This window comes from Ursus americanus, chromosome 16, assembly GCF_024610735.1.
Source record: "Ursus americanus isolate L20-20 chromosome 16, mUrsAme1.1.p, whole genome shotgun sequence".
NCBI classification, from domain to species: Eukaryota; Metazoa; Chordata; class Mammalia; order Carnivora; family Ursidae; genus Ursus; species Ursus americanus.
Window position 1 is genome coordinate 59,047,025 of NC_142142.1, and position 19,454 is coordinate 59,066,478.

The 19,454-nt window shown below is 38.5% G+C and overlaps 1 protein-coding gene across 11 annotated transcripts in view; it reads right to left on the reverse strand.

Moving 5' to 3' along the window:
- Positions 1 to 19,454, reverse strand: part of ELMOD1 (ELMO domain containing 1) — a 69,174-nt gene that overhangs the window by 13,983 nt on the left and 35,737 nt on the right. For 7 of the 11 annotated variants that reach the window (XM_045797698.2, XM_045797692.2, XM_087868474.1 and 4 more), the window contains 6 exons: positions 15,175 to 15,320; positions 15,007 to 15,035; positions 14,074 to 14,171; positions 10,285 to 10,414; positions 3,934 to 4,067; positions 563 to 631 (listed from right to left, as the gene is read on the reverse strand). In XM_045797698.2, coding sequence (XP_045653654.1) covers positions 563 to 631; positions 3,934 to 4,067; positions 10,285 to 10,414; positions 14,074 to 14,171; positions 15,007 to 15,035; positions 15,175 to 15,320 — 606 coding nt within the window. Of the gene's footprint in view, positions 1 to 562; positions 632 to 3,933; positions 4,068 to 10,284; positions 10,415 to 14,073; positions 14,172 to 15,006; positions 15,036 to 15,174; positions 15,359 to 19,454 lie in introns of all 11 variants that reach the window. The other 4 variants (XM_087868479.1, XM_087868475.1, XM_087868477.1 and 1 more) reach the window with 1 other exon arrangement.

The window sequence follows — 19,454 nt, forward strand, 5'->3', positions numbered from 1 at the left end:
AAAATGAAAAAAAAGCAACAAAACACAAAAGCAAACAAAAAATACCTTATTTCCTCTTTAGTGATATCCCTTCATGTAATCAGTTAAAGAAAGAAAAATTTAGGAAGGTAAATGAAAATGAAAAATATTTAGAATCTAGATTTTTACCAAGGAAGATAAAAAAGCCTCAGCATTCTGGATTTTCTCAGTTGGCCCCTGACTTCGTGGCTCCCAGTCTCCCCTCTGTTACCCCATTGTGCTCCCTTGTCTCTGAAATCTTTCTTTGAGACTCTTTCTCCTCTCCTGCCCAACTCCTTAGTCCTCTGGATTCCAGCGATGTTGTCAGTCCCTTTAAATACTCCTCTCACTTGAACGGTGCCACTTTACATCCTGAATCCTGTAGGAAGTTCCTGCAGTTTTAACCCTCCTATTCAGTATTTGTCCAAAGGGCTCTTTTGAAAGAGCTTTAAGCCTCCCTTCTGGCGGGTTGATGCTCCTGAGAATTCCACTGACATATCTTTGGAGGAGAAGTTCCTCCTACCTAATCCATAAACCCTAATCCATCCTTATTTTCAGCAGTTACCTGCATTTTGGATGAAGAGAGTCAGAGAGGACTTGCTGAGCTGCTGCAGCATCCCTTTCTGCAAAATACCTGTAGTTGGAAGGAAAGAAAACAACAGCTCCATACCTGTCGGATGCATTCATTTTAATCCAGTTTCAGGCCATTTTGCATTCAGAGGTAGACACCAGCAGAAGATTCCCACTTGTTTCAGCTCTCCAGAGAACAGACAGCTTTTCATAATAGACTTTTCCAAATATAATGACAGTATAATAGGGCAGTTATAAAACCTACACAGACCTAGGAATGTATCGAGTGGGTTTGAAATTTTATTGAAGCTTTTTATTTTTAAAGATTTTTATTTATTTACTTGACAGAGAAGGAGAGAGAAAGCACAAGCAGGGGGAGTGGCAGGCAGAGAGTGAAGGAGAAGCGGGCTCCCTGGGAGCCTGTTGCAGGGCTTGATCCCAGGACCCCGGGATCATGACCTGAGCTGAAGGCAGACATTTAACCGACTGAGCCACCCAGGCGCCACAGGTTTGAAATTTTAGTTATGAACTTTGCCATTCCCCGGGGAGCTAAGGATATTTGTAGTAAGAAGGGTTATAGATGAGGGGGGAGGATGAGGCCTGTCAGAAGGCAGAAGGCAGCCTGGATGAGAGGACATGTGGAGGGGCTGTGACAGCCAAGGGACAGAGAGGAAGAGAGTAGAGGAGGTGAGAGATGATGTACTTCAAGTGCATTTTTCTTGGACAATATTCATGGGTATTTGAATTCTGGATGAATGGAAAATATGGTGCTAAAAGCAAAATTCTATCCTGGGGAAAAAGGGCAATGAAATTTCTTAAAAATACAGTTACATACATTATAAAATATATCACAAAAAGTATTTCATAAAGACAGTAACAAAATGAAACATCAGCATGTGTTATTGAATTTGAAGTGTATATATTTCCCACATAAAGCTGAAGTATAAAACAAGCTCTTAAATTTTCTCTCAGAAAATTTCAGACCACAGTCAGCAGTTGTAATACACATGTCCATGATTATTAATGAAACTGAGTCTCTTTTCATACTTTCATTGACCATCTAGAAAACCTGGATGTCTTTTGTGTCTTATCTGTTTATATTTTTTGGTCCAGCATATCTAAAAATGTCTTCAAACAAATAAGACAAATAACCCTACAGAGAATAATATACTGGATGGGGATCCTTTATCATTTATGTGAGTGTTAGACTTGGCTTGTCTTTTCATGTTGTTTATGGTGGCTTATCTTTTAATGTGTGAGATGTATTGATTTTTGTTTAATAGCTTGTGCTTTTGTGTGTGTGTGTCTTTAAGGGATCCCTCCCTACATATCTGAAAGATTTTCTCTTTCAGAGAAGTTGTAAAGTTGTAAAGTTTGTTTGGACTTTCAATTTATGAAACTGAGGTTGAGACAGAGGTAGAGCTTTTATTATTTTTTTTTCCTCAGCTCTACTTATTCAAAAGCTCATCCGTTATCTACTTATTTATTACAATACCTTTGTCCTCAAAATTTATTTTTTATTCATTCATGTTGTATAATAATGTGGTATTTACAACATTTCATAAACGAATAGGTGATTATTAAACATCCCAAATTAAAATAAAGGCAAAAATCTAGAAAAATGGGGTGCATCAAAAATGACTAAGGCTTCTTTTATTTTTTATTATTTTAAAAAAGCTTTTATTTATTTATCAGAGAGGGAGAGAGAGCACACAAGCAGGAGGAACGGCAGGCAGAGGGAGAAGCAGGCTCCCTGATGAGCAAGGAGCCCAGTGTGGGACTTGATCCCAGGACCCTGGGATCATGACCTGAGCCGAAGGCAGACACTTAACCGATTGAGCCACCCAGGTGTCCCAGGGTTTGTTTCTTTTAAAAATACATAGCTATCCTAACTAATAGGATGGTGTCAAAGCGCAAAGAACCAACTGAAAAGGACTCCCTTTGGCTTAAAAAATAGTGACTCCATATGAATTAATTTTTTTTTTAAAGATTTTATTTATTTATTTGATAGAGAGAGAGCCAGCCAGCGAGAGAGGGAACAGAAGCAGGGGGAGTGGGAGAGGAAGAAGCAGGCTCCCAGCAGAAGAGCCTGACATGGGGCTCTATCCCAGAACGCTGGGATCACGCCCTGAGCCAAAGGCAGATGCTTAACGACTGAGCCACCCAGGCGCCCCCATATGAATTAATTTAAACATGAAAAAAAAGAATGAGCACACAGTTATTTGAATCATGATGAACATATAAGAACCATGAATTAAAAATGGTATTTAAAAAATAGTTAAAGTAAAAAAAATTTTTTTTTTTTGGTCACTAACAAGGGAACTAGGGCACCAACTCCTCACTCTGATAATTGGCAACTAAAGAGAAAAATCGAGCATCTGTTCTGCCTATATGTTAAAGAAAGTAAATAACTATAGTTGATGAAGGAAACCAAGTCTTTACAGAATTCCAGCCAACATTTGTGGGAGGAATCACAGCATTGGAAAAGCACTTTTTGTACAATTAATTAACTGGTCCAGTGAAGATCAATGAAGGATGAAATGGTTGGATAAAGGGCTGATGGGGGACTTTACAGTGGAGCTATCAGGCTGTGATGCCTCCCATCCCTCTCAGCACAGGACTGAGAAGGGGACACTGCGGGCTGCCCTTGTATGTCAACCTGAACCTACCCAGGCCTTTCTGAATACCTCCAGTTTTCAGGAAAATCCAGACCATGGGATATTTAGAGGACAACTGACTTGGGATCTTGCACAATTTATGACATTGGGGAGGGGGCAAAAGGAGAAGGCAGACGGGGAGAGACATAATAACCAAGTGCAATGTGTAGATATTCATATGGAACTGGATTGGAAGAAACCAGCCATAAAAAGACATTTTTGAGAGAGCTGGGAAATTTTAATATGGACTGGATACAGATGACACCAAGGAATCACTGTTAATTTTGTTAGGTGTGATGATGGCACTGTGGTTAATATAAGGTAATATTGATTTTTTTTAGAGCTACATATTGAAATGCGAGGGCAAAATGACAAACAATATAGGATTTTATTGCAGGTGTTTCAAAATCTGGGCAGTATAAGGGAGTTCCTTACAGTCTTCCATTTGTTTTTGTATCTACTTAAATTTTTTCATAATACAAAATTAAAAATAAAAACATTTGAGATCCACTTGTAAAACACAATGAAGTTTGCCAAAGAAAAGGAAGAGCTTTTTAAATTTTAGGAACCTGAGTTATCTCTCAGGGGACTTCAGTGTTTTCTTGGAGTTTTCTGTGAAGTGGCTTTTGGAACTAGTAACTCAACTTTGTCATTTCCACATGACCAGGACATCACTTTTTAATGTTCGACCCTTCTCCATTTTACTTACTGCAAATTGTATAGGCCCAGAAGTCCCATTCCTCGAAAATCTGTTTTAGGATCATCACCTTGGAAACCAATTTCACACCACTGCTTAGAAATCCGAGATTCCAATGGAGTATTGGGCTTCAAGAATTTCCATAACTGGAAGACAAGACAGAAAGCCTGTTGATGTAAACACAAACACTCTTTCCTATGGCAGATTTTGTAAACTACATTATTAGGAGGAGCTTTACAAAGCTGGATATAGAGTTGATCATATTTCAGTGATCTATGACAGCAGTTCTCAGTATGGTCTGAAGACTCCCTGGAGGGACTCCAAGACCTTTTCAGAGGGCCTGGGAGGTAAAAACTATTCCATAGTAAAACTAGGAGGTTATTTGCCTTTTCCCTCTGATCTTCTCATGAGTATACAGTGGAATTTTCCAGAGGCTGCATGACGTGACGATGTCATTACTCAGGAGGCTATGGAATGTGTACTTGTATGTTTAAGTGTTTTATATCTTTCTGTTTTAATTTCTAATAAAAACATATAACTGTATAATCACCCACAAAAGAAGGTAAGGGGTGAACAGGGAAAAATTTGAGGCCATGTATTATTTTTACAGCATTATCAACAAAAAGAAAAGTGGATTGACTTGAGTTTCATTTCTCACCTGTAGCAGAGGTGAGAATAAACAAGCATCATAGAGCTGGATAAAGGAGGATCACTCGTGTTCATGAATAAATAAACCTCAAAATATATGATCATTTTTAAGAGTTACCTAAAAGAATTTTAATTCCACTCAGTATATATTAATTGACAGATACAAAGTGTAAACACTATGTGGGTTCTATTTTCCCGAGTTTTCTAGAGAAAGATTCAGCACATACTATTACTTGAGAAAGAGTGAGACCCACCACTGCATAAATATATAATGCTCAAATTATTCCTTCTAACAAATAGAGATGGGCATGTAAGCAAATTTACTTTTTAGACTATTAATAATAAATCTTTATTATAGACAGGGACAAATACAAATGTAAAATTTTCTTGTTACTATTTCAGACATAATTCAACTTCTAAATTGTTTATTCTGTGTTGTATGGATTTTAAATCTTACAGAGAATAGTAATACAGAAATAGCTTGCTTTATAGTGAATTGTCACATCTGACACAGTATAGAAGAAAATATTCAGTGACAGGAAACACCAAAAAAAAAAAAAAAGGTATAATTCAAAGGATACAATATGTTAGTGGCATAACAGGTAAATGCAGTCTAAAGGGTGAGAGAAAAAATTCAGAGGGAAGAAAGTAAATCTATCCTGCTTGAAAGCAAAATAGCAAAGGTGAGTATAAGAAATCTCTTTTTATATCATGCATATGAAAATTTGCCAGTGCTTTGCATTCATCAGGACAGAAAATGTTTGAGTTCAACAGAGGAGCACTAAAAAAAAAATTAGAAAAGGCCCTCTTTTTAAAAATTCTTTAGGAACTGATTTGGTTACTGCCACAATGAAAAAAAAAAAAGAACGAAAGGAAAAACTTGGTAAAGCTCATTGCACTCATTTGGCCAATAATTCAAAGTAATCTCAGGGCCCTACACAGTGGAGTGAAATGGCAACAGCGAACATTTCATTTCTATAGGTAGGTTATAAACCTCATTCATTAGGGGAATAATTTAGGGGGGTAAGAAGTTTGAATGATGCTTAAAAAAGAAATTCCATTGTATTAATTTCATGTATCACGACAGACTAGACCAATGCCTAAAAACCATTCTTAATTCTTTTTTTTTTTTATGATTTTATTTATTTATTTGACAGAGATAGAGACAGCCAGCGAGAGAGGGAACACAAGCAGGGGGAGCGGGAGAGGAAGAAGCAGCCTTCCAGCGGAGGAGCCTGATGTGGGGCTCGATCCCAGAACGCCGGGATCACACCCTGAGCCGAAGGCAGACACTTAACGACCGAGCCACCCAGGCGCCCCCATTCTTTTTTTTTTTTTTTTTCTTTCAAAAGCAGTTTTGCTTCTTTTTTTTTTTTTTGAAGATTTTATTTATTCGACAGAGAGACAGCCAGCGAGAGAGGGAACACAAGCAGGGGGAGTGGGAGAGGAAGAAGCAGGCTCATAGTGGAGGAGCCTGATGTGGGGCTCGATCCCATAATGCTGGGATCACGCCCTGAGCCGAAGGCAGACACTTAACTGCTGCGCCACCCAGGCGCCCCATCCCATTCTTAATTCTTAAGCCTTTCTGCTTTAATAAGGGTTACTTTCTCAAAAAATGAAAGTCAGTTACGCTTAAGTGCCTATCTGAAGTGCTACCACGTGTACATTTCCTGTAAGAATGAGCTACTGGATTCTCTTCTGATAGGCTTTTCCCTGAAAAAGTAAGGGGAGGAGGCAGGGTAGCCCTGAAGGGTGAGGTCCTTTCTTGCATTTATGGAGCTGACCAGAAATCTGAACAAAGGTGGCGGGCCTCTGATGGGGGGCTCTGTGGAGTTCAGCCATCTAAACTATGTTGTTGGGAGTGGAGTTATTACAAAGTTACCTGCTACAGGCAGGAGACCAGAGACAGAAAGGGTGATTCCTGTGGCAGATGACAAGCTACAGGTGTGGAAGCTGCACCCTGAGTCAGACCGTCATCGATCATGGTCTACGCTCTGTTTGTTCTCTTTGCACTGAGCCTTTACCACAAGCTTATTTCAACATTTCCCCTTGTCTCAGGTCTGCTGCGGAAGAGCAAGGGCAAGGCCATTTGTCTACCCATTCATTCAAGGAGAAACAGCCTCCCACCAAGGCCACCTTGGGATTATCTCTTCCCTCAGGAGAGGATCTTTTAATTTTGGGTTTTGTATTGTTTTGTTTTGTTTTAGATGGGGGGGAGCAGAGGGAGAGAGAGAATCTTAAGCAGGCTTCACACTCAGTGCGGAGCACAACGTGGGGCTTGATCCCACAACCCTGAGATCAGGACGTGAGCTGACATCAAGAGTTGGATGCTCAAGTGACCGAGCCACCCAGGAACTCCTTTTTTTTTTTTTTTTTTCCTGTTAAGTACATGACTCCAACCTAGAATTTTCACTTTATTATTAATGTGGTTAGCAAATGTTTAATAGACTTGTCTATTTGAATAACTCTTATAGACAGTGCTATATGAACATAATGTTATTCAGTTTCATCTCACCCTATATTTGATCATAAAATCCAGGTTTTTTTTAATACTTTAACACTATAAGCATTGATAATGGTCTCCCGTTTTTTTAAATCAATATGACAATATATTACCTAAGCCTCTACATCAAGGGTTGGCAAACTTTGCCTGTAAAGGGCCAGAGAGTAAATATTTTAGGCTTTGGTGGCCAAACGGTCGCTGCTGCAATTACTTAATTTTGCCACTGTAATACAAAAGCAGCCACAGATAGTACATACATCAATGAATGGACATATTCCAATAAAACTTTACTTACAAAAATGGATGGCAGGCCAGATTTGGCTCACAGGCTTTAGTTTGCTGACTCTTGATCTAAACAATTTATGAAGTAGGTAACAAGGCTATTACTACCCATTTTAAAGATGAAGCAGCCTAAGATCAGGCAGTTAAACACAAACCACGGGCCAGCCTCTCAAAATACAAATGGGAACAGACATGGCTTCTCCCTTGGGAGGTAGTGTAGTGCAGTAGTATGGAGCCCTTTCTAACTGTGTGAGCTTGGGCAGCACTTAACTGCCTGGTCTCATCCTCCTCCCTGAAAATGGGGATAATACCAATATCTTACCACAAGGTTATTGTGACCGTTAAATGAAATAATGCTTTAAAACATTTACTGTAATGATTAACGTGTGCTAAATATTCACTTAATGCTTTATTATTACTGATTTCATTATCATACTTGGAATTTGAATAAACTAAAGAAGAGAATAAAGATCCCACTCCTAAGTGTTCTTGGGGAAACTAGAAAAGATTTCAAAATCGAATGAGTAAGGATTTTAAAAAGAGCTGGCTTTTGCTGTGAGAATAATAGGTAATAGAGGGAACCTGGGCATATGGGATGGCACGGCCTGTTCTGGGTCAAGGTGAGTGACGGAGCATGGAGGATACAGGAGATACACCTTGGAGAAATAGATTGGAAAGGGTCCAAAATGCCATGTGAAGATGCATGGGATTTCTTCTGTCAGATACAGGGAACCTGAAGTTTTTAACCTAGGCAATAACATGACTAATTCCTCCACAGTATTTTAGTAGGTGGAAGGGAGGAAGCTAATACTTAGTGGCAGAATTAAAAGGCTATTATAGGGGCGCCTGGGTGGCTCAGTCGTTAAGCGTCTGCCTTCGGCTCAGGGCGTGATCCCAGAGTCCTGGGATTGAGCCCCACATCAGGCTCCTCCACTGGGAGCTTGCTTCTTCCTCTCCCACTCCCCCTGCCTGTGTTCCCTCTCTCGCTGGCTGTCTCTATATCTGTCAAATAAATAAATAAAATCTTAAAAAAAAAAAAAGGCTATTATAATGGGCCAAGCTGGAGATAATGCTAGAATAAGGTGGTGGGCTTGGGAAAGATTCAAGAGCTATTTTGAGGGAGTTCTATGGATAAGGATTAGTGATTTTTGTAGATGCATAGTATCTCCCCAGTTAGATTGCAGAAAAGATGCCTTTCCTCACAGTGCTTAAGGCAGCAGTGGACAGTTGTGGCTTTATAACTTACTAGCCATATGGATCAGAATCTGAACTGAAATGCTTGTAGTTTGCTTACTGTAGCTACCAGCCATCACCCTGCTTACCTCCTACAGCTGTGCCAGTAAAAAATAATACATACAAACTCAAATCATGACCACAGATAAAAGGTATATTATAAAAGTTCCTGACTTTCTGGGGCGCCTGGGTAGTGCAGTCGTTGAGCGTCTGCCTTTGGCTCAGGGCGTGATCCTGGCGTTCTGGGATCGAGCCCCACATCAGGCTCCTCCGTTGGGAGCCTGCTTCTTTCTCTCCCACTCCCCCTGCTTGTGTTCCCTCTCTCACCGACTGTCTCTCTGTCAAATAAATAAAATCTTAAAAAAAAAAAAGTTCCTGACTTTTAGTATCTAATGAACCACAGTAATTCATTCATTCACCCGTATTTGTTGAAAACCCACTATGTACAGCAACCATACAACAGGTCAGCTAAGATGGTGTGCAGCTCGCACCCGCATGTCACTCATTCTGAAGGCATCATGGCCATTCTAATGAATTCTTCAGCTGCCTGTGGCCACTCTGCTATTTTTTCCACTTCTTTTCTCTTTCGTTCACCTCTTATTTCTCACCTTAAGGTCATTTTAATTGAACTCGACTACTTCTATCAGAAAATAAGATAAAAAAGGCAATAGCAGGAAATGAAGCTCAGCCAGTAGATTAGCTAAATTTAAGCAGAGCAGAAAGGGAAGAAGAAAAACTGCTAAGATTGAGCCTTCTTTCATTTTCAGGGATTCACATCAGATGTAGCACTAATTAGCAGAGACAAGTCATCTGCGTAAGTATTTACATACACAAAAGCACGCACTCCTTCACACAAAATTACAGCTCCTATTGACATTTTTCAATAAGATAAACTTACGGCAGCTAAACGAATGTTTCCTTCCGATTCTGTTAGTGTCTTTTGTATTCTAGCAAAGGACAAGGAAGCACTCCATCCTAAAAAGCATCTATTTTCAGAAGTGAATTTAGAAAATATTTCAGACGAATAGTTCTAAAGGTTGGGTCTTAATTTCTTAAGTTCCAAATTCAGTGTTTTGAGGTCAAGTTTTATTGGTGTTTAATGTACATCGGATCATATAAGATCTTTAAGGCTTTGCTTTAACAGCCAGAAGAAGTATTTACAAGTGCATATTGTTCTTCCAAGAGTTTTAATAAACCAGATATAAACCTTAACCTCCTCTTCTGATACTCTCCAAGTTACATGAATAAATAATCAGCAATAAGATCTTAAGTAATTTCCCAAGAGGGCTATTGCTGAAGCAGAAACCAACTTAATCTTCTTTGATGTCTATTAAAAGTCATAAATGGAAATCCCAGGTCACTCTTTGACAAATGCTCTTTCTCCTACTGGCTTTCAATACAGTTAAATAGCCTAAACCTGAGCCAGAATATGAGCACTCATGGAAATCACCTCTGATGATCTCTCAGATTTAAAAAAAAAATTGGCTTTACATTTAGCTTCCCACGTGAATTTTCTAATGAAGAAGTTACCTCCTACATCTGAACCAGCAAGCAAAGTAGGCTTTACCAACCAGTTATACGCCCGTGTCTTATTCATCTTTGTATCCTCCCTGTCAGAGCAGTGTCTAGCACTTAGCAGGTACTTGGCAGAGCTTAGCTGACCTAAGAAAAGCACTGAAATGTGTTCGGGGTCTAACCTTCAAAAGCATTTCTTCATGTTGGGGGTTATCAGAATCATAGGGTTCTCTGCGCAGTTTTTCCACATCTGCGATAAGGTTTCTGTAGCCAACAATTTGCAGAAGGCAAGCCTGAAGAGAGATTCCCAACCTAAGGTGTTCAAAAACAGAAGAAATGCATGTGAGGAAAAACAAAACATATATTTTGGCATTTGTTCACTTGATGTGTGCACAATAGAACTTTCCATATTTATATAATATTGAGGAAATTGCTCATGTGGGATGTATTTAATCGAAGCTCAGTTTTTCTTTTTATGGACCTAGAACCATATTTAGTTTACTTAGAAAAATAAAGCAATGTAACATTTCCTGCATTGGTCTCACAGACACTTCTTACTTGAGTGGAGGCAGCACAGTTTCTTACTGAAGCTCCATATGGACAGTTGTAGAACTCGGCTAAAATTTACCTTTCATTCTGACCTTTTCTTAAGCCAAGTTGGAACAGTATGGCTTAAAAAACAAGGGAGTTCTTTATGCCAGTGACTTAAGTAAGATGTAGAAAATATAGGTGATAATGAGTTCAGAGGGATGGCTTAGCCCTGCTAAGCGGCTATATGAGAAGTACCTCAGGGGTGTGTGTGTGTGTGAGAGAGAGAGAGATAGCTCTCAGGGGCACAGTGGAAGGAAGATTTCAAAACAACAATAACAAAACAAATACGAAAACACCTGTGCTCGGGAGCATCCCTGACAGATGAGGCAATGCCAAGAGAAAGAACTCACTTTATAAAATTTCTCATTCTATTCTGACTGCTCTATTTGTCTGAATGCTTTTTCTTACTGTGAAACAAAATTTGCTTTCCTTATTACCAAGTGGTTCAAATTTTGTTCTCTCAGCAAATTTATTTCCAACTTTCCCCTGCCGTGACTACTTATTTTAAGATAGTGATTCTTTCTTCTAGTCTGATCTCCAGGGTTAAAAAAAAAAAAATCCCGGATTCCTTCAGTTCCCATTTATGGGACATGGGTTTCACATGTTTTACTCTCTTGCTCAGTCTTCTCTGAATGTATTCTGTTTGAGTAACAGCCCCCTTAAAACATATCACCAGAACAGAAAACAGTCCGGCGGCAAGCGTGATACACAGAGGATCACTACTTTCTGTGACCTCAGTGTTGTTTTTCTCTCCTACAATGTAGCAGATAAAAGAGAGTCTTTTCAAGTAGTCACATAACAACTTTATCAAACAGGTGACTAAATAATAACCAAGATCATTTTTTCTTATAAACTACTGTCATGTAGATTATTCTCCTGTACTTGTTTGATGGCATTTTTAAATCTAAAGGTAGTATTTCACATTTACGTATTCCTGTTGTTTCTTTATAGCCATTCACTTTTGTAAGATAGTTGAACATTGGCAATTTCATGATTCCACTCAGAGTTACTGTCCAATATGCTCTTACTCCCAATTCACACTGAATTTGAGAATTTTTGTTGTGGTGGTGGTTATTAAAATCATGATCGTCTTTTTTTTTTTTTTTTTGAGGAGAAAATGAGATGTTTAGAGGTTAAGTCTAATGTTGGGAGCCATAGAGAATTATACGTTTTAGGATTGTATACCTATTCCACACATCGAGCACAGGGTCAGATAACCCAAATACTAAACTTAAATAAAACCATAAGTTCAATTAAATGGCCCTTACAGTTATCTGTTACCATAGCACCAAAAAACCAAATGAGATACTTAAATTTAGGAAGAGGGCAGAGTGGCACTGATCACCCAGAGAATCAATGTAGGACTGAGAAGAGAGTTGATTTTGAGGAAGAGAGCAAGAGAAATAAAACAGGAGGGAACAAGAGGAGCCAATTCCATTTCCCCCCCTATTTTTACTCTAGTAATTTTTCAAGTGCATAAGCAGCAATTGAAAAAAATATAAACAAAATGTGGTTAAAATTATGGAAGCAGCCCAAGTGTCCATCGATAGGTGAATGGATAAAGAAGATGTGGTATATATATATATATATATATACACACACACACACACAATGGAATATTAATCATAAAAAAGAATGAAATCTTGTTTTTTTGCAGCAACATGGATGGAGCTGGAGAGTACTATGCTAAGTGAAGTAAGTCAGTCAGCAAAGACAGATACCATATGATTGCACTCATATGTGGAATCTAAGAAACAAAACAAACAAAACCAAAGCGGAAAAAAGAGACAAATCAAGGAACAGACGCTGAACTACAGAGAACACACTGCTCGTCTCCAGAGGGGAGGTGGGTGGGGGATAGGGGAACAGGTGATGGGGAATAAGAAGTGCCCTTGTTATGATGAGCACTGGGTGATGTATGGAATTGTTGAATCACTATTGTGCATCTGAAACTAATGTAACATTGTATGTTAACTACACTGGAATTAAAAAAAAAACAGTGTGGTCAACAGTAGTAATGGCTTGATAAATTATAAAGTATTTCCCCTAGCCTTCTCTATTTCCTGATTTTTTCCAGAAAATTATTTAATTTTTAAAAATTATATTTTGTCATGTCACTCTAGAAAAAAAGCACTGAAATCCACATTGAGATGTAAAACCACCATCTACTGCCTGTAAGGGTTTTTTCCACCCTAAAGGAAAGCAAAAGAACAGATGGCAAGGAAATGCTTCTGAATGAAACATATAACTTTCAAAGAAGAGACAAAAAAGATTTACTATTAAATTGAATCCAATCTCCAAATACGATTGTGGGTCTAATATATCCCTCATGCCCAACTGCAGTCTTAAATTTTTGGTTCAAGTTAATTTAAAATGAATTGCCTTCTTATCATCTTCCCAAAGAAATAAAATATATGTCAGAGGTTTCAAAAAGACATTTGCCATATAATTAAATCACCCTTAATGACTGAATAAGGAAAAGACAGCTAATTAGCTGAAGTGTCTACAGAAGAATGCTGTGGAGACCACGTGGAAATGGAGTTTTGTGATGAGCCCCAATTAGCTAGTACCCAGAATCCCTCCAAGAGACAGACCTATATGAAATGCACTCTGAAAGTCCCTTCAACTACAGCTCCCTGTCTTTGGAAATTAAAAGCCTTTCTCAGCAATAACGTGAAGTTCTCGCCTATGCACATCTAAAAGACAGTTTGATTGTTACCTACCTAAACTGTCTCTAAATATATCTGCCTGCGGAATTTATTCTACCCAACATCCTTAGCCCAAAATTTTACTGAAAAACTCCTGTACCCTGGAAAATATAAAGCTAATTTTAAACGTCATGTACATTGCCAAATGCATTTTAATATTTCCAAGATGAGATGACTAAATTACAAAGTTCTGAAGTCTTCATATAAAAACCATCTCTCCCTCCCACACATGCCAGTCTTCTTGACAAGCAAGTAGGAACCGTCTCCAAGATTATCAGCCTGTCATAAACTGAAGGGATATTTTTGATGGAGCAGAATCAGCTTAAGCACTTTACAACGTGAACATTTACTGTTAGTGTAAAACAGGCATCGCACAGAGCGACTGTGGATAAACGGGCTCCTTTGATTTCATCTTCTGATATCAGGGCATCCATCAGATTTCTTACTGCACTCAGAAGCGTAAGCATAAATCATAACAGAAGTAGAGAGTTGCTGCTATTTACAAATATGAAAGAGGCACCTTTTTTTCTTTATCCTTCATCTGAAAATCAGACACATTGCAGATGATTGTGGCAGGGAGAGAGGGAGAGCATGCTAGCGAGCTCAGCACTACAGAAATACTAAGTACGTGCCACGTGTTCTGTGTTTTCAACAGCATACATGCATTCTTACTGTGGATTTATGTCGGGGTTAATTTTTTTCAGTTCCATGATGTCCTCTATAGTTTTCTCAATGGCGTCAGGGTGAACACTCACTGAAGTCTGTAGCAGCTGGAAGACACGGCTCAGTCAGTTCCCTTGTCAAGAGCATCAGTGCCTTGAGCGGGGTCTATTTAGATGGGGCTTCAAGTATTTGCTTAGAGCTCCTAAATGAGACTAAACTAAAACTAAACTAAAAGCAAAAATTTGTTTCATATTTGAATTCTAGTAAATTAGACATTTTCATAGTGGGGGGGTACTGCAGTTTTCCTGATTAAGGTAATTAACATAAAATAAATGCATAAATTTTTTTTTACTATTTTCATCTTTTTAAAGCTACTTATATTGAAATACTATTTTATTTTTCTTATCCAATATACATGGTTTCCATTGTTAATGGGCAGTATTGCCTATGACTAAGTGAAGTACATGGAGGATATAGTCTTAAGGATGCCAAAATTAAATAATAATATTCAAGAGTTGTGGGAAAAAAAACCCAGATTTTCTCTCTTATGTGGATGCTTAACTGCTACAAAAGCTTGCATAGTGGCTTCTCTGATTTTCTTGGGAAATCTTGAGTATAAAATTAAATGATTTGGATATTAAGAAATGCCAGAGAGTTAACATTGCTCTTATTTTCAAGGAATATTAATTCTATGATTTTTGAAAGTATAAAAAAGGATTAATTCAACAATGAAGTCATAAATGCATCATAAATCTGCTTAGAAATTCACATACTGCAGCTGCTCTCATGTCAAAAGGGGAGTGGCTTGTGACGGACAAACAACTCTTCTCAGTTTGCACAGCCATTGGTATATTTTTGTTTCTTAAAGTGTTTATTTTTTGATGATGGAGGTAAGCCTCCAAGTGAAAAGTTGCTGAAAAATGTAGAAACAATTTTACTTACCTTACTTTTTGAATCCCTCAGTGATGTTTCTGTAAAAGTGACAATTAGAAAAAGCTATTCAAAAATTTTCCTTTACAAGTGGCTTAAAATTACTATACACAAATATAACACAGTATGTCCACAATCCCACCAAGCTTACATTTTGCTTACTTCTTGTTTCATGCTTACCTATTTTCATGGTTCTAGAAGCCCCAGGCTTGGTATTGTAACAGATCCGTTGCAATTCACATCTTCCAGTCAGCTTCCTCATGACAAATTTTAGGCAGCGCCACAAAAATTTACAGTAAAAATACAGGCACACCTGGAAGAACATTCTGTCAAAGACAAAAGACAGCACCCTTCCACTAGAATTCTGAAAGAGAACAGAAAGCAGCCACCACCAGCAGGAAAAGCCCAGAAGAAAATCAACCATTAGACTTCTGGGTTTACAAGCATATTTTGTTTTTCTAATCCCATGTTATTTTTATTTGACGTATCTACAAAACCCATTATTGGGAGGGAAGCCCAAGGTCTGTGAGGATGCACTATCTATCACTGCAAGTAACTCCAGAATGCTCTATTCTAGCAAATTTGATATTCCAAAAACTGAAGATGAGGCTCAGCCAAGAATCCTTACTTTTCCTACCTTTGCCTAAAAACATTTTGAAAATAAATCAGTACCTTGAAAATAGTATCCTTGTGTTTTGGAAGTTGTTTTTCCCTTGGTCGTGAGGAAGAACATGCTATGGCAGCTCTCTTCTTCTGCCTCTGTAGACAGCCTCTCAGCTAGCTCTGGTCCATTACCAGCCCCTCCTTGCTGCCTTTTGGGAGGGGGCCCTCTTTTGAGTCTTCCCTTGCTCTCATTCTTTCCCTCCATCTCTCTGCTTTCCTTTAGGCACTGTTGCTCCCCTAGAGGACTTGCTTGTGTAGCACCTGTCTTCCCTGCTGCCCAGTCCCACCACTTCTTGGACTTGCTAGAAGGCTCCTCATCAGTTCATTGAACAAGTGGGTTTACCTTTATTTCTCCAACATTCTCTGATTTAAAACCTTCCCCAAACTCCACCTTTTGACAGGTTTGTTCTTGGCTCCTGTTAACAAAGTTTTCTTTATAGCACCCTCGATCTCACTCCAATAATTCCTCAACAAACTATGAAGTATATAGTCACCAATCATGTACTTACAACATCTTTGGCACAAGGGGATTTGTGTTTTATGCTGACTTTTATTTCTAATATGTGAGTGTCTTCCACTCCACAGTACTGTTTGGAGTCTCAAAATGACTCAGGCTACACAAGTAAAGAGGACTTCTCATCCAGGAACTTATATTCAACCCATCTTCTCTTCCTACTTTGCATTCCTAGGAGGCAGAATTATTTATATAACGTTCTATTGGTGTCATTTCTAAAAGATGTTTCTTTTTCACAAATGTTCACTAATTCCCTCCAACTCTAACATAAGGTGATCCAGGGTCACTCAGATTAATGAGAGTAGTTAATAGCCTTAGTGATGTGATCCATCTATGAATATGAACCAACACTTTGATTGTGTTTCTTTGCTTAATTGCTCTGGCCCTAATATCTTGGACAGCCTGTGTTAAAAATAAAAATTTTAATAGGCTTATTTGTACAAGGGCATGGGATCTATATCATATAAACGCAAAGGGAACAGAGGAAACAGTAAGTAACCAAACTGCTACGCTAAGATAACACAATGGAATCCTTTGTAGGCAATAAAATTATGTTCTAGAAGATCTAATAACATGAGAATATGTCATAGTATGCTTAACAAATAGAAAAAACTAGAAAGAAACACATGAAATGATCTACTTTTTCTTTAAAAAAAAATTTAGTGATAGGGTGCCTGGGTGGCTCAGTCGGTTAAGTATCCGACTCTTGATTTCAGCTCTGGTCATGATCTCAGGGTCTTGAGAATGAATCCTGTGCCAGGCTCAGCGCTGGACATAGAGCCTGCTTGAGATTCTCTCTCCTTCTCCCCCGTCTCTCCCCACCCGTCTCTCCCTCTCAAAACATTGTGATGTATGAACAAGGAGAAAAAGATGCAGGATATACAACAAAAATGTTAACAGTGGTATTTCTAGGTAAAGGAATTATGAATACTTTTAATTTTTACTTTTGGCTAAGTATATTTTCCCTTTTGTATAATAAGTACATTTTATTTCAAAAAAAAGGTTATAACAATCAAGATGTATAAAATGATCATCAAAAGCCATTACAAAAGTGCATATAAAATATCTATGTGAAGTCAGATTCTGCTGAAAGATAAAAAATGGATTTACTATATCATAAAATCTGGAATTCAACTATTTTAGTCAAATACATCCTAAAATGTATTAGGATTGAGGTTATTAGCTTCCCTCCCTGCAAAAAAGTTAACCTAGAAATAAATTTAGAGGAACACTGTTTTTTTTTTTTTTTTTAAAGATTTATTTGTTTGAGAGCACCCGTACATGCACAAGTGGGGGCAAGGGGTGGGGGGAGAAGCAGGCTCCCCGCTGAGCAGGGAGCTCCATGTGGGGCACCATCCCAGGACCCCGGAATCATGACCTGAGCTGAAGGCAGACACTCGCCGAATGAGCCACCCAGGCGCCCCTAGAGGAATGTTTTAATTAGATGAGTGAAAAATTTTATGAAACGTCAACTTTCTCTTTTGGAAAAAATTTTCTGTTTTTCCACCTAGTAGGTAGCTATGCCAGAAGAAAAGATTGAGCAATATCTTTGTTAACTGGTTACCACAAGTGGTAATGATATTACAGGTTGGCTTTATGTCTGTTACTCAGTGGAGGATAAAAGCTTTCCATGATCTGTCCTTATGGTGCCCACGTAGTTTGCCTAGCACGTGTTCCAGCTCCACAAGCGAAGCCTCTTCGGTTCATGTGTCAGGACTCCTGTGACAGGTTCTTGTGGTACCAGATCTTCCTAGACCAAAGGGTTCTGATTCTTGTTTAAGGAGTATCTTTATATTTATTCTACTTAGGGTGCAAGCCACCAGACCATTTTATCGTTTAAATTAAACTAGAAAGTTTCCCCCATGCAGCTTCTACATCAGATCCATACAAAGATGTGGCTTGAGGCTTGGAGGGGCCTCCTAAGGCCAGGGAGTGTCCAGGTGTACAGTGGCTTCTAGCCCATCCGTAATTTCTCCCACTGGCCTCCTTGCACACAAGAAGAAAATGCCTGGGGAACTGTTTTGCATTAAGACAGCGTTATATAAAAGGAGAGAAAAGACATCATGTTCTGTTTGCTCTTCTCTTTTCTTTTTTTCAACTCTCCTGAGGATGTTCCTACTGTCAAAGACAGGGAAACCCAGTGGAAACGTACATGAGGCGTTCGAGATGCTGCATCATTCCTCTGGGCTCACCTCTCTGAGGTGTACCGCATCCCTCTCACACAGCCCTAGAAGCACTGTCACAAACTGTGCACAAGAAATGCCCATTCACTTGCAGAGTGACATTTATACACTGCTTCTTTACTCTTTTGTAATTTCTGGGCCAGTTGTCCTGATAATATTAATTATTAAGGATATTATTTTAATTATTTTTCCTAATGGGTCAAAACACCCACAAATATTACATTAAAAAGCCAGCTTGCTATGCTGGGCACTATGTTTTTTGCTTTGCTAGGTACTTTGTATTTTTTCCAGCCAGATCATCAAACAGTGTTTTGACAGATATAATTTATTTTGCATTCAGATCATAATCGAAGGCATGGTCAGAGATGGAAACACCATTGCTGCCCTTTACATTGGAAGGCTTATTTTGATGACTTGAACAATATCCAACTTGCTTCCTCATGAAGGGACCAGATCGGCAAAGCCTCCCTATGAGCGTCTCAGGATGGCTGTTCTTCACCATCAAGTGTTGCCAGGGGCTTACTTTTTAAATTTTTGAACCTATTTAAGTCCCTAAATTGTAAGGTTTATGAAAAAACTGTTGAAGGTCCAGAGGAGAATAAACATGATTAAATGTTTTGGGAGAATGTTAAATTCGTTTGGCATGTTCACCCTGAAAAGGAAGAAATTAAGGAATGGATCTTTAAATGGTCTTAAGTTGAGCAGTGGTTGGTTTAGGAGAAAAGGGAAGGAAGGAAGTTCCTACTCTGAATAAGAATTACAGCCACACCCTATCCACCATCTGAACTCTATATTCAGGGGTTTTATAATTCTGCTTGGTCTTTCCTCCTGGCCTAAATCACCAAAACAAGAGGCTTACTTTTAATTAGGGGAATCTTTTGCTTTTTTTCTTTATAACACTAGACTTATTTTCTTAGTTCTGATGGAAGATTCTCAACTCACTACTGAAAAGATCTACATTTTGTAGGAACAATAACATTCTCAAGAGTACTAGGAGAAAATACTGATCACTATGCCGTTTTTAACAATTGCATGCATGGACAGCAATTTTTATGTTTATTTCTGTTTCTTTCTTTTTTTAATCACCGTATTTTGATAGT